Genomic DNA, 13,219 nt, shown 5'->3' with positions numbered 1-13,219 from the left:
TTGTGATGATGCAGTTATAAACTGCCATCAGAAAAACTTCTTAGTCCCAGAGCACTTTGGGGACAGACAGCCATCTTCTTGTTCTTTTCCCCACAAGGCACTTGGAGAACTTTTGTATTGAAAATTAGTATTTAGATATAAATATATATAAGTAGCATAGGTACCCACCTGCTGTCAAACTCCATGTGCTTTTGTTTACAAACAGAAGCACATGGCTGGGGAATGATGTCATGGTTCCCACGTGGGGTGCTGACATCATGGGAGCTGTGAAAATGTGCTTAGGTCACAGGAAATGGTCATAGGAGGGGCTTATGTCACAGAAAATGATCAGAGGAGACCCCTGTGTGACCAGAAAGGGTCAGAACTAGGGGTTCACCCCCACCCCTAGAAGTTTGGCCACTACCCTCCACTCCTACCCCAGAATATGTCCAGGCATGTCCTGAAGGTGGGCATGTGGGCATTCATAAACACGCCTAGCCATCCTGGACCAATAGGAACAGGTTTCAGACCCCGGGGAAGTCTGGATGCGCAAGCGTGATAATTGTCAGGTGGCCATTTTGTGTAACTTTATTGGCCAAAACGGGGTCAAGTGACCCCTCTATGAACAAGCCTCACCCCCTGGGTCTGTTGGAATAGCCTGTGTCTCTCTGAGCCATCTTGTTTTTGCAGACTCACTTTGTGCGATCATGGGGTCCCCAGAGAGATTCTTGGAGACTATTGTACCACTGACAGTGGTAAAACCTAGCCCAAGAAAGCATTCTATTAGCACAAGTTCTGATTATGAGAAATTTCCACCAAAGCCCACTAATTTCCTTTCTTCTCACAAATACACACATGCACACTTTTTAAAAAGCAAGGCTTTTTTCAATCTGTCTCACAATCTAAACATTTCTGGGATATATCCTTAGGTTGCAAGCCTGCACACAACAGTTACCTGGGAGTATGCCCCCATGAGTTCATTAAGGCTTTGACTTGGAAACTGTATAGAATGGTTGCAATCAGGGCTGCTACGATTTAGATCACAATTTAAATCACTTCACAGAACTCAATTTCAATGACTTAAATCACAGTTTAAATCACTAGTCAAGAAGTTTCTATTTAATCACCATTTTCTAGTAAAAGTAAATTTTTGATGTCTAATATAACCTTAGTACGTATTCAGAGATGTAATATATATTCAGAGATCATAATGCTGTTTCATTTGGGCAACCATGCCTTTCATTTCTTTATTGCACTGTTTGCATTTTTGTACACATGCCTGACTTGCCCACATGTACAGAAACTTCATTAAAATATTCCCAAGTGAGGTCTCTTTTAAGCGTGCAGCCATGATAGGTGTTCCTCTTCTAAAATGGAGGATACAATTGGAAAAGGTTTCCTCCATGTTCCTGTTGCTTGCCCAGATCTATTCCATCCTCCCCAAATCCTCTAGTCATTCCTTGGCCTTCTTTATCCCGATTCAGACACTATTCTGTGGAAGTGTACACATGTTGCCGTGAATTACTGTACCTAGATTCATTTTAAAATTCAAACTGGGATACAGGCCCTTCAAATGCATGGTACAGATAGGAAGTATAATGCTGTACCTGTGTAACATTTGAATGACCGTACCTGTGCACAGATTTGTACCTGTGTGTACACTCATTGTACAATTGTTGAACATAATGTGTGAATGGACCAACAAGTTCACAGAATATAACTAGGAGTTATGATTAACACTCATGATGATTATACTTTTGACCTATGTTAAGAAAAAAAATAAAATCCAATTTAAATTTCAACATCTGGATTTAAAAAAAAATCATTGGTTTCTATCAACCCCAGCTGCAATTCTATGCAACATTAACTTTTTTGAAAAATTAGGCCATATAGATCACAGACCTGACAGAGAATTTATGCTGAAGATATCTCCTTTCAATACTACTATCAGTCACCAAAGTTTAAAAAAACAAAATAACCAGCCAACAGCAAACAAAACAAACAAAAACTGATATAAGGACTAGAGAGAGAGGTGCAGCTACTTGAATATTTTGGATTTGCCTGGTTTCCAAGCTCTGCCAGTTAAGTTGGCTCATAAATAGAAGGCAAGAATGTTAGCATTTTAAAAAATTTAAAACAAGTATTTCTGTCTTAAAGACACATTTCAGGCAGGATAGATTTGAAATTGTCCAATTAGTAATTTCAGTTAAAATATCATGTTTTGGGGGTTTTTTTAAAACACCCTCCTGAGAGTAGAGTGAGTAAGAGAAAGTTGAGGGAGCTAGCAACAGGCTTTCCTTAAAGTCCCCAGAAATAGAAAGAAAGGAGGTGGCTGTTTGTTATGAAAAGAACTCCCCAGAAGAAATGTCAATCCACCTCCCCCCTTTTCTAGATCTCTGAATGTTACTAAGACTTGCTAGTGAAATTTTAAAAGGGGGGGGGGGAGGAAAGGAAAAGAGAAAAGCTCCCAGCAAAGGCTGGAGGTGAATAATTGTATGCTGAGTGAGGAGCAGTGCTGAGAGCATGAACCTACATTTGAACCTACAAAATTTGGGAGGGTGTGGAACGCTAGGGATTAAGGCTTTCATGGTCACCACTTACATTCTGAGATAAGTACATAAAAATGCAACACCCAAAATGACTCCTTGTGGTTTAGAATATTAGAACTAGCTGGAAAAGAGCAGGGGTGGGGGCAAGGAGAATTTATGGTGGCTTAAAGCAAAATTAAATACACAGACAACAATATCTATAGAAAATAGATGAAGACTACACTAAGTTTGAGATATTAATAGCAGCAGTAGGACCAAAAAATGCCCTGAGCTTTTAAGGTTGCAATCCTATACAGCTCAGTTCAGTTCAATTTTATTACAGTCATTGACCACAAAAGAGAACATAAAGAATACAAATAACAATATCAATATAACAAATATAAATAAAACAAAGGAATCCTCTATAATAAAGCGGTAGAGTGTCTGCCCGTGTCCTTTGGCGGCCCGTGTCTTTCATGGCCGTTCTGGGCATGCACTCCGCACATGCCCAGAACGTGTGTGAAAGATACGGCCGCCCAGACACGGGCGGCCATGTTAGAGAAAAACAGGGGGACCGGGAGGACAGAGACATCAGCGGGGGAACCAGGAGGGCTGAGGCGGCAGAGGAGGAACCTGGAGGGCTGTGGCAGCAGCACGAGAACCGAGAGAACAGTGGGGAACCGGGGAGGGGGAAGTAAAAAAACGGGCCCCCATTAGGCACTACACACACACCCCGCCCAGCTGCCCGAAAACCAACAAAGCCAAACCACACACACAAAGTTGACATTAAGCACTACACCCCCCCGCCCAGCTGCCCGAAAACCAACAAAGCCAAACAAAAACAAAAAACAAAACAAACCCACACACACATTCAAGTGGGAGAGGGGGCGAGTCCAGTCCAGGCGCAACTAGCCCAGAAACAGCAGAAGTGGTGGGAGAAAATACACCGTGAAATTCACAAATCTCCCCCCCCCACAGGCCCAATTATAAGCCCCCACCCCGCTCCCGACAGCCAAGGGCGGGGAAAAAAACCTGTCAATCACGCATGTGTGCCAGAAAAAAACGAACCAATGGTTGCTGAGGAGAGTGCCGCAAGCACAGAGCACTCAGTGTTTTAGCTGCCCTTTGAAACTGACAGAGTCATTCCTGGAGCACTCAGTGCCTTACTCAGTTGCCCAGTGAAATTGACAGAAGACTTCGCATAGGCAAGAGCATAAACAGGGAAGAACCATCTGTCCTTCCACAATTTAAATACCCCTTTTACTTCCACATCCTCCGAGCGAGAGTTGAGGTAACTCCCTGTCAGGTTAAAAACAAAACAAAACCCTGCTTTGAACAACCACTCGAACCCCGAGTGGGGGAGAAAGTAAAAATAACCCAATCCATAATCCCAAACACAACTGCTGGCCATTCAAAATCAATTTAAGCCTCTTATCAAGCTCCAGAAACGAGCCTGGCACCACGCAAGTACACTACATGGCTGGGATAAGAGCAGCTGAATGATAAGCAAAAAACTATTGATTCTGGATGTGAGCAAAGAGGGGAGGAAAAAGACAACACAAAATAACCAAAAAAATACACTTTGAAAAGAGTGAGATGAGTGCTTAACAGCAGTGCCTCATTAAATTGAAGCGGAAATAACAAAAAATCTAGAGAAATAAGCAAAGAGTTAGATGAATGCTTAACAGCAGTGCCTCATTAAATTGAAGTGGAAATAACAAAAAATCTTGAGAAATAAGCATAAAAAAATATTCAGGGGGAAAATCCACATATATTTAGAAAGAAAATAGAAATCAGAAAGTTTTGTGGGGGGGGGGGGAACCTACTTACAAAAATTTTAAAACTGCCCCAGCACCTCACAGTTTCAAATAAAGGTAGCCTAAGACCTCAACTCTCAGGCCTAGAACCACAGCACAGTGAGTAGTGAAAGCTAAGTATAAGGAAGATAAAAGTCATAACCTACAGAAAATCAAAGACACATAAAGCAGTGCAAACAAAGAAATATGGCCTCCCAAAAACAAAAAGAGATCAATAAAATCAAACGCAACAGACCCAAGCCAAAAAAATATAAACAGCCAACATATAGAGGAAGAAAAGACAGCTCACCAAGTGCAGTTGAGCATGAAAAAGGCCACAAGAGAGAAACAAAGACGAGCAAACAGAACAATAGAACAAAAGGAAAATGAACAGCGCAGAAACACACAGAGACGCAGAGATAGAAAAGCAAAACAGACTCCAGAGAAAAAACAAATAGTGCAAAAACAGCACGCTGAGAAAGAAAGATCCAGAATAAGAGAGGAGGCTAACGAAAAGCAATATTCACAACGACAACAACTTGCCCAAAGCAAAAGAATCCAAATCACAACATCAGGGGCAACAATACACGCAACAACATTACAAATTGAAAATCCAGAGAAAGAAGAGAACGACATTGGACCACACACATGTGGAATTTTAGACCTGAAAAAAAAACAAAAAACCAGAAAACCCTGACAACAACCACACATTAACTGACAGAAAACACAAAACATAAGCACCAGGGCAAACAAACAAGCATGGCCTCCAAAAAAGACAAAGAGAACCAAAACACCAAATCCCAAGGACAGAAACAACCACACATAGACCTCCAGCATATAGAGCATGAACCAACAGGCCACAAAGAACAGACAAACATTAAAAAGGCAGCAAGAGTGACACAAAGACGAACAAAGAGAACATTTGAGCAGAAGCAAAATGAACAGCAAAGAAGCACACAAAGACGCATAGAAAGGAGAGCAAAGCAGACTCCGGAGGAACAACAGATACAGCTAGGACAGCAAGCTGAAAAGCGGAGAGCCAGAAGAAGAGAACAGGCTTCTGAGAATCAAAAAATTAAGCGACAACAACTGACCCATAGGAAAAGAGTCCAAAGTCAGGAATATCAGGCAGCAATCCACACAACATCTTTTCTAAATGACATTACAGAGCTGAACGAGGACGACATCAAACCACACACATGTGGAAACTTAGATCAAAGATGTGAATTCTGTAAAGCAAAACATTTTGAGGGAGAAAGACCCACAGATCGAAAATTTACACATTGCTGTTCAAAGGGAAAAGTAGATCTACCCCCCATTAAAACAAATCCATTCATCCAGCACCTTATGACAGGTCAACATCAACACAGCAGGAACTTCATGGAAAATGTCAGATCAATCAATAGTGCCCTAGCATTTGCCTCCATGGGAGCAAACATTGTTCCACCACCTGGACATGGGCCATACTGCTTCCGGATACACAGCTCAATTTGCCACAGAGCAGGCACGCTGCACCCACAGCAAGGCCAAGACAGACAATTTGCGCAATTATACATCTTAGACCCCACTGAGGCCACAGAAAAAAGAATGCAAAATAAATCCAACACAAAAATAAAACCTCAACTTATGCAAGCACTAAGTACACTTATGGCAGAAAACAATCCATTTGCTGAAGCTTGCAAAATGCTGCACCAGGTAGAAAGAGAATTTTAAGAGGATGCCAACGAGACAGGCGATGCTATTAAGGAAGTGACCTTGACAATAGTCCAAGATCGTGAAAATGACCCAAGACGTTATAATGCACCAAAGCATAATGAGGTAGCGTTTATTTTCCAAAATAACAACAGAGAACCACCACTGGAAAGAGATCTACTAATACACTGCAAACCAAGTGCAGGTGAAACAGATCAGAAAAGAACACAAATAATTAGTGTCCTAGATCCCAATCTAGAGCCCATGGTGTACCCATTGCTATTCCCCAATGGAGAACAAAGCTGGGGAATAGACATACCTTTACAACTCAGACCACAAGCCTTAAAAGATTTAACAAAACAGCCACGAGCACCAAGAGTAAGAGTCAGCCAGATGCAGTACTATGGCTACCATCTATCCATCAGAGACGACTTTAACGCCTTCCTAAATGCTGGATGCCTAATGCAACAATACATAGTAGATGCATATGTCAAAACAGAAGCCAACAGACTCAATTTTGTCCGGCAAAATCAGCCCAAATTGAGAGTGGAGAAATACTCAGGATTAATGGACCACTTAAATGAAGAAGCCAATGCAACAGGCCTAATTCCAGGAAAGACATTTATTTTGCCATCCTCATTTGCAGGTAGCCCCAGAAACATACTCCAAAACTATCAGGACGCAACGGCAATTGCCCGAAAGTACGGAAAACCAGATCTCTTTATTACCATGACATGCAACCCCAAGTGGGAAGAAATTGTTGTTAACCTGCAACATGCCCAATCAGCTGCTGCACGACCTGATTTAGTGGCAAGAGTCTTCCACCTAAAACTAAGATCACTAATTGATGACATCTGCAAGAAGCATATTTTTGGGCCACCCAAAGCCATTGTGTATGTCATAGAATTCCAAAAAAGAGGTTTACCACATGCACACATATTGCTCATCCTAACAGAAAACTATAAACCAAAAACCGAAGCATCCATAGACAAAATAGTATCTGCAGAAATCCCAAACATTGAAAAAACTCCTCGATTATATGCAATCATAACAAAGCATATGATCCATGGACCATGTGGAACACACAATCGGAATTCACCATGTATGTCAAATGAGAAATGCACAAAGGAATTCCCAAAAGAATACCAGCAACAAACTATTGCAAACAGAAACGGTTACCCCAAATACAGAAGAAGAAACACTGGCCAAAGCAAAATGGAGAATGGAAAAACAATTGATAACAGCTGGGTTGTACCGTATAATCCATATCTAGCCCTGAAGTATAACTGCCATATCAACGTTGAAGTCTGTGCTTCAGTTAAGAGTGTAAAATACCTTTTCAAATATGTTTACAAGGGCCACGATTGCGCAAAAGTAGTGATCCAGGAACAAGACACTTTGAACCACGATGAAATCAAAACCTACATGGATTCAAGGTATGTCAGCGCACCAGAAGCAGCATGGCGTCTAAATGGATTTGAGATGCATTACCAATCCCATACAGTTCACAGGCTAGCAGTTCATCTCCCAAACGAACAGGCAGTAATTTTTAACCTCGATGACATTGGCGCAGCAGCCGACAGAGCAACAAGTCGTGAAACACATTTGACAGCTTGGTTCAAATTAAATCAACAAGAAGAGAAAGCTAGAAACATATTATACTCAGACATTCCTTTACATTATGTCTTTGACTCTGCAAACTGCACTTGGAAATTACGACAACGTGGTGCAGACAAAGTGATCGGGAGAATGTATTCTGTAAATTTACCATCAGACCCAGAGCGCTACTGCCTACACCTCCTACTGTTGCATGTACCAGGAGCAACATCCTACGGAAATCTTAGAAACGTAAATGGAATTGTCTACCCAACTTTCCAAGAAGCTGCCAAAACAAGAGGGCTCATAAATGACGAGCAAGTGTGGGAAAGTACACTAGAAGATGCTGCACAATACAGCATGCCCAAACAAATCAGAGAACTGTTTGCCTATATCTGTGTCTTCGCATCCCTCCAAAACATGCATGAACTGTTTAAAAAATATGAATAATACCTCATTGAGGATTATGTCCATGAACATATGCAACACAATGAAGAGTGTACAATATGCCGTGACCTCGCCCTTCAAGAAACAGCCAACATTCTAACACTCCATGGAAAAAATGCACAGACTTCGGCTTGACATACACCATACAAAATACAGAACAGCTAACAGATACGTACAACCAGGCCTATGAAAAACAAACAGCTGAGGATATGGCAAGAACCTTCAATAATGAGCTAAAAACAGCCATGGAGCAAATATTAGCAGCAAGCCAGAATGATGAGCTTAGCCACCGCTGTTTTTTCTTGGACGGGCCAGGAGGCAGTGGAAAAACTTACTTATACAAGACCTTACTCAGCACAGTGCGTGGCCAAGGTGAAGTCGCACTCCCTGTGGCCTCCACAGGAATAGCAGCCAACCTACTACAAGGAGGCAGAACATACCACTCCCAATTCAAACTGTCAGTACCGATACTTGAAAACTCCGTATCAAACATGCGCCTCAATTCTGCAGATGCAAAACATATAAAAACAGCAAAAATAATCATTTGATATGAGTCAGCAATGACACCCACTCTAGCACTAACAGTAGTAGACAAACTAATGAGAGAGATCATGGAAAACAACAAGCCCATGGGAGGAAAAGTATTTTTACTGGGAGGAGATTTCCGGCAAACACTTCCGGTAGTGCCACACAGTAGCCAGACACATATCGTTGAAGCCTGCATAAAATTTAGTACACTGTGGCCCACATTCACAATCCTCAAGCTACAAAACAATATACGATCCATCGACACAGAATTCAGCAAGTGGCTAATGCAAGTAGGCAATGGAGAGACACCACGCATTGAAGGATTACCAGAAGACATCATAGAAATCCCTGCCAGAATAATATGCACAGGGGATATCGTTAAAGAAATTTTCAGAGACAACATTCCTGTGGACAACGTCCCCAAAACAGCAAACAGATCCATCCTTTGCCCTAAGAACAATGATGTTGACACCATAAATGAGCAGGTGCTCAACATTTTGGAAGGCAAAGAAGTCACGTATCTCAGTGCAGACACAATAGATGACTCCACCGAAGAGGATTCAAAAAACTACCCTATTGAATTCCTCAATGACCAAACACCAACAGGAATGCCTAAGCATTACCTCACCCTGAAAGTAGGCACAATAATAATGCTCCTCAGAAATCTAAACACCAAGAAAGGTTTATGCAGTGGCACCCGCCTCATTGTTAAAAACCTAGAAAAAAATCTCATCATAGCACAAGTGATTACAGGATCGGCACAGGGAGACACGGTCTTTATTCCATGAATTGATTTGGCACCATCCTGCACTGACTTACCATTTACCTTGAGAAGGCGACAATACCCAATAAAATTGGCTTTTGCAATGACAATAAATAAATCACAGGGTCAGACCCTAGAAAAGGTTGGAATCTATTTGCCTGAGCCAGTATTCAGCCACGGACAGTTATATGTGGCATTATCCAGAGTCAGAAGTTTTACAGACGTCATGGTAAAGGTGCTGGAAGGCCCAGAACAAGGAAGACTATTAGCAAGCTCAGAAAGAATTTTCACAAGGAATGTGGTGTATAAAGAAATACTATGAGGGTTGGGGGGGGGGACGACAAAAAAAAAGGTTAAGTTAAAAAAAAAGTTGAACAAATAAAGAATATTATTTAAACAAAAAATAGCCTCATAAGTATGTAAAAACTAAATAAGGGAGATGAAAAAGCAAAAGAAAGCGGGACAAAGGGAAGAGGGAAAAAGAAAAGGCAGAAGGACAAGGGAGAGGGGAAAGGAAAGAAGAGAGTAAGGGAGAGGGAAGGGTAAATTAAAAAGGGTGGAGGAAGGCAAAGACAGAGAGAAAGAGAGAGACAGACAGAATGAGGGAGGTAGACAGAACAATAGATAAAAGAAAAGAAATAAAGAAGGAATAAGAGAGAAGGGAAAGAAGAGAACAAAATAAACAAGGAGGGAGGGAGGGGAAAAATAGAGATAAAAGTAAAGAACAAAGGGGGGGGGGAGAGAGAGAAATAGGGGGAAAAAAGCCACCAGCCCCAAAGAGTGCGCCCATTATAGAAAGAAAAGTGGAAAAGAGAAAGAAAAGAATAAAAAAAAAAGAGAAAGAGGGAAAAGGAGAACGAGAAAAGGAAGGAAAGGAAGAGAGACAGAAAGAAAAAAGAAACAAAAAAACAAGGACAAGAGAAAGGAAGAAGGAATAAAGGGGGGGGGGGAACCTAGCGCCCGTTATTATAACGGGCTTAAAAATACTAGTAAGATTATAATTAACAATGGTAAAATATCCAACTAAGGAGTATTCATAACCTCCAAACGTATCCTACTCACAATGTAACAAAATTTGGCAACCTTCCACAATCTGGCTATGTTCTCAATCCTATACAAATTTACTTGGGAGAAAATCTAATTGATACCAATGGTACTTACTTCTAAGTAGGCATGCATAGAATGGATTACATTATAAAGCCAAAAAAACCTTAAGGATCCAGACTACAAAAGTGGACATTTTAAATTAATACTTTATTATTTATTTATTTATTTATTTATTATTATTTTTACTGAGAATAGGAGATTTGCTACTTATAAAGTCAGGCTGCTGCTTGCTGGAGTTTCAGGAGGGAGAAAGAGGAAATCTTTCTTTGCGCCTGAGGTCCACATACTTTCAGTTGCCTGGCCCACTCCTATGCTAGTGGAAGTCTGTTCCACAACTTGATGGGATTATCTGGTGAACTCATCTAGCTTCTAGGGACCTCATCCTCCCTGTAAATAAGGTAGACAGAGACTATTTATTTCTTCAAATAAATAGCCTTGAATTTGAATTTATTTCTTCAAATAAATTACCTTGAATTTGAAAAGTCTCCATTTTGCACTTTGAGAGTGGTGAATGGGGAGATGGTGCCCATGCTAAACTGAGCCGAGAGAAAGGAAGGCAGAGGCAGCCAATTAACTAAAATTACCTTTCCTGCAAATTGAGGAGCATTTTTATAAAAGTTGATTTTTTTAAAAGGAGGGGGTGGGAGTAGATCATCCAAAATTATCACTGAGAGAAACTGGCTGTGGAATGGTGGTAAATATTCCAATAGGGCATTAAAGCATAATTTAAGAGCCCTGGAATACATATGTGCATATCATAACATGTGTGCACTAACATATATGTATATCATAACTGCCCAGAGACCTGAGTTTTTAGCGGTATAAAAATATGTTAAAATGAATGAATGAGTAAATATAAATATCAAGAGTATACCTGAGCATGTGCAGAGAATACTTTCCTCACCATTGTGTAATCACAGTTAGGACCAGTTTAAGAAATCCTATTCACTTGTTCTCTAATAAGTTGAATGAGGAAATATATACATTTTTCTGCCCTAAATCTACTGTCAAGCAGTTTTGTTGTGTGACACTATGTTCTAGTCTGATAAGACGGGAAAGCATTTCTTTTCTGGTTGTATTATATCACTTTTCAAATGGGGTGACTAGGATTTAACACTCTTCCATGCCAAACCACGCATATATATATAAATGCATTATGATGCAACCTGCAATCCTTTTCACCCTCCTCGTCATGTGTGTAAGAGAAGGAGGGGAGAGCCCTTCTGCCCCTGTACCTCTTAGACTGATTCATGTAGCACTAAACAATTTAGTATTATGTCTGAACTGGGACTTATGAGTGTTACTACATCATGTAACAACAACCCTGTAAGGTAGGTCAGAAAAAGTAGTAACAGGTGAATAATTGTATGCAGCTGTATGCAGCTGTCATTTGTAAATTCAAATTCAAGGCTATTTATTTGAAGGAATAAATAGTCTCTGCCTAACTTATTTACAGGGAGGGTAGAGTCCCTAGAAGCTACAGACCCAGGGTAGTGGGGCTTGTTTGTAAAGGGGTTGCTTGACCCCATTTTGGCCAAGAAAGTTACACAAAATGGCTACCTGACCATTATCATGCCTGCACACTCGGCCTTTTTCGGTGTCTGAAACCTGTTCCTATTGGTCCAGGATGGCTAGGCTTCTTCATAGAGGAATCACATGCCTACCTTCAGGACATGCCTGGACATATTCTGGAGTAGGAGTGGAGGGTGGGGGCCAAACTTCTAGGGGTGAGGGCATACCACTAGTTCTGACCCTTTCCATTCACAAAGGGGTCTCCTCTGACCATTTCCGGTGACATAAGCCCCTGCTTTGACCATTTCCTGTGACCTAAACAAATTTTGACAGCTCCCATGATGTCAGCACCCAACGTGGGCACCATGACATCATTCCCCAGCCATGTGCTTCTGTTTGTAAACAAAGAACATGGAGTTTGACAGCAGGTGGGTACCTATGCTACTTATATAAGAGGAGAGCTGGTCTTGTGGTAGCAAGCATGACTTGTCCCCTTAGCTAAGCAGGGTCCACCCTGCTTGGATATGAAAGGGAGACTAGAAGTGTGAGCACTGTAAGATATTCCCCTCAGGGGATAGAGCTGCTCTGGGAAGAGCAGAAGGTTTCAAGTTCCCTCCCTGGCTTCTCCAATATAGGTCTGAGAGAGATTCCTGCCTGCAACCTTGGAGAAGCCTCAGCCAGTCTGTGTAGACAATACTGAGCTAGATGGATCTATAGTCTGACTCAGTATATGGCAGCTTCCTATGTAGGTGGGAGGTGGGTGGGGTGGGGGTCGTGGTCGTGGTTGTGGTATTGGTAGTGGTAGCAGCAGTTTAGGAATAACTAGACATCCATCTCATCTGGTGTACCAAGTGACCCCTACCATAGGTGCCAGGGTAAGGACTGTGAATGTTTGTATATAAGTGAATGCAAGTCCTATTTTTAGCAATCCCTCTTAATACAAAGCAATAACAAATGGCAATTTTAAATTACAGTTTTTGACTTCAGAAAAGATTCCTTGCCATTTTCCCCCTTGCTGTTGGCAATGCCTGAAACAGTTGAGGAAATGAACAATTTCAATACTGGCTAACATCCTAAGGAAATTACTTGATGGAAGTCCTGTTGAAATTAAGTGGACCTTTTAGGGCAACTCCCTTTATAGCAACTATTGCATAACTTAATTTGGATGCCAGCCAAAAAATCTGCCTACATGAACTATTTTTTTGCTTATGTCATGCAAGCAGAAACATGAACTAGCTGACCTTTTTTTGCAGTTTTCATGTGGCATCTTT

At 41.2% G+C, this 13,219-nt stretch overlaps 1 protein-coding gene across 1 annotated transcript; it reads left to right on the top strand.

Annotated features, from left to right (window-relative positions):
- The first annotated feature begins 6,259 nt into the window (after positions 1–6,259).
- On the top strand, positions 6,260–9,651 carry LOC128343636 (uncharacterized). The gene is given in 3 exon segments (XM_053293058.1): positions 6,260–7,922; positions 8,162–8,410; positions 8,615–9,651. Coding segments are annotated over 3 exon segments (2,949 nt in total).
- Positions 9,652–13,219: the final 3,568 nt, after the last annotated feature.

This window comes from Hemicordylus capensis, chromosome 2 (genome assembly GCF_027244095.1).
Source record: "Hemicordylus capensis ecotype Gifberg chromosome 2, rHemCap1.1.pri, whole genome shotgun sequence".
Classification (NCBI taxonomy): domain Eukaryota; kingdom Metazoa; phylum Chordata; class Lepidosauria; order Squamata; family Cordylidae; genus Hemicordylus; species Hemicordylus capensis.
Note: the sequence above shows the minus strand (reverse complement) of the source record. Positions and strands in the feature narration are given on the sequence as shown.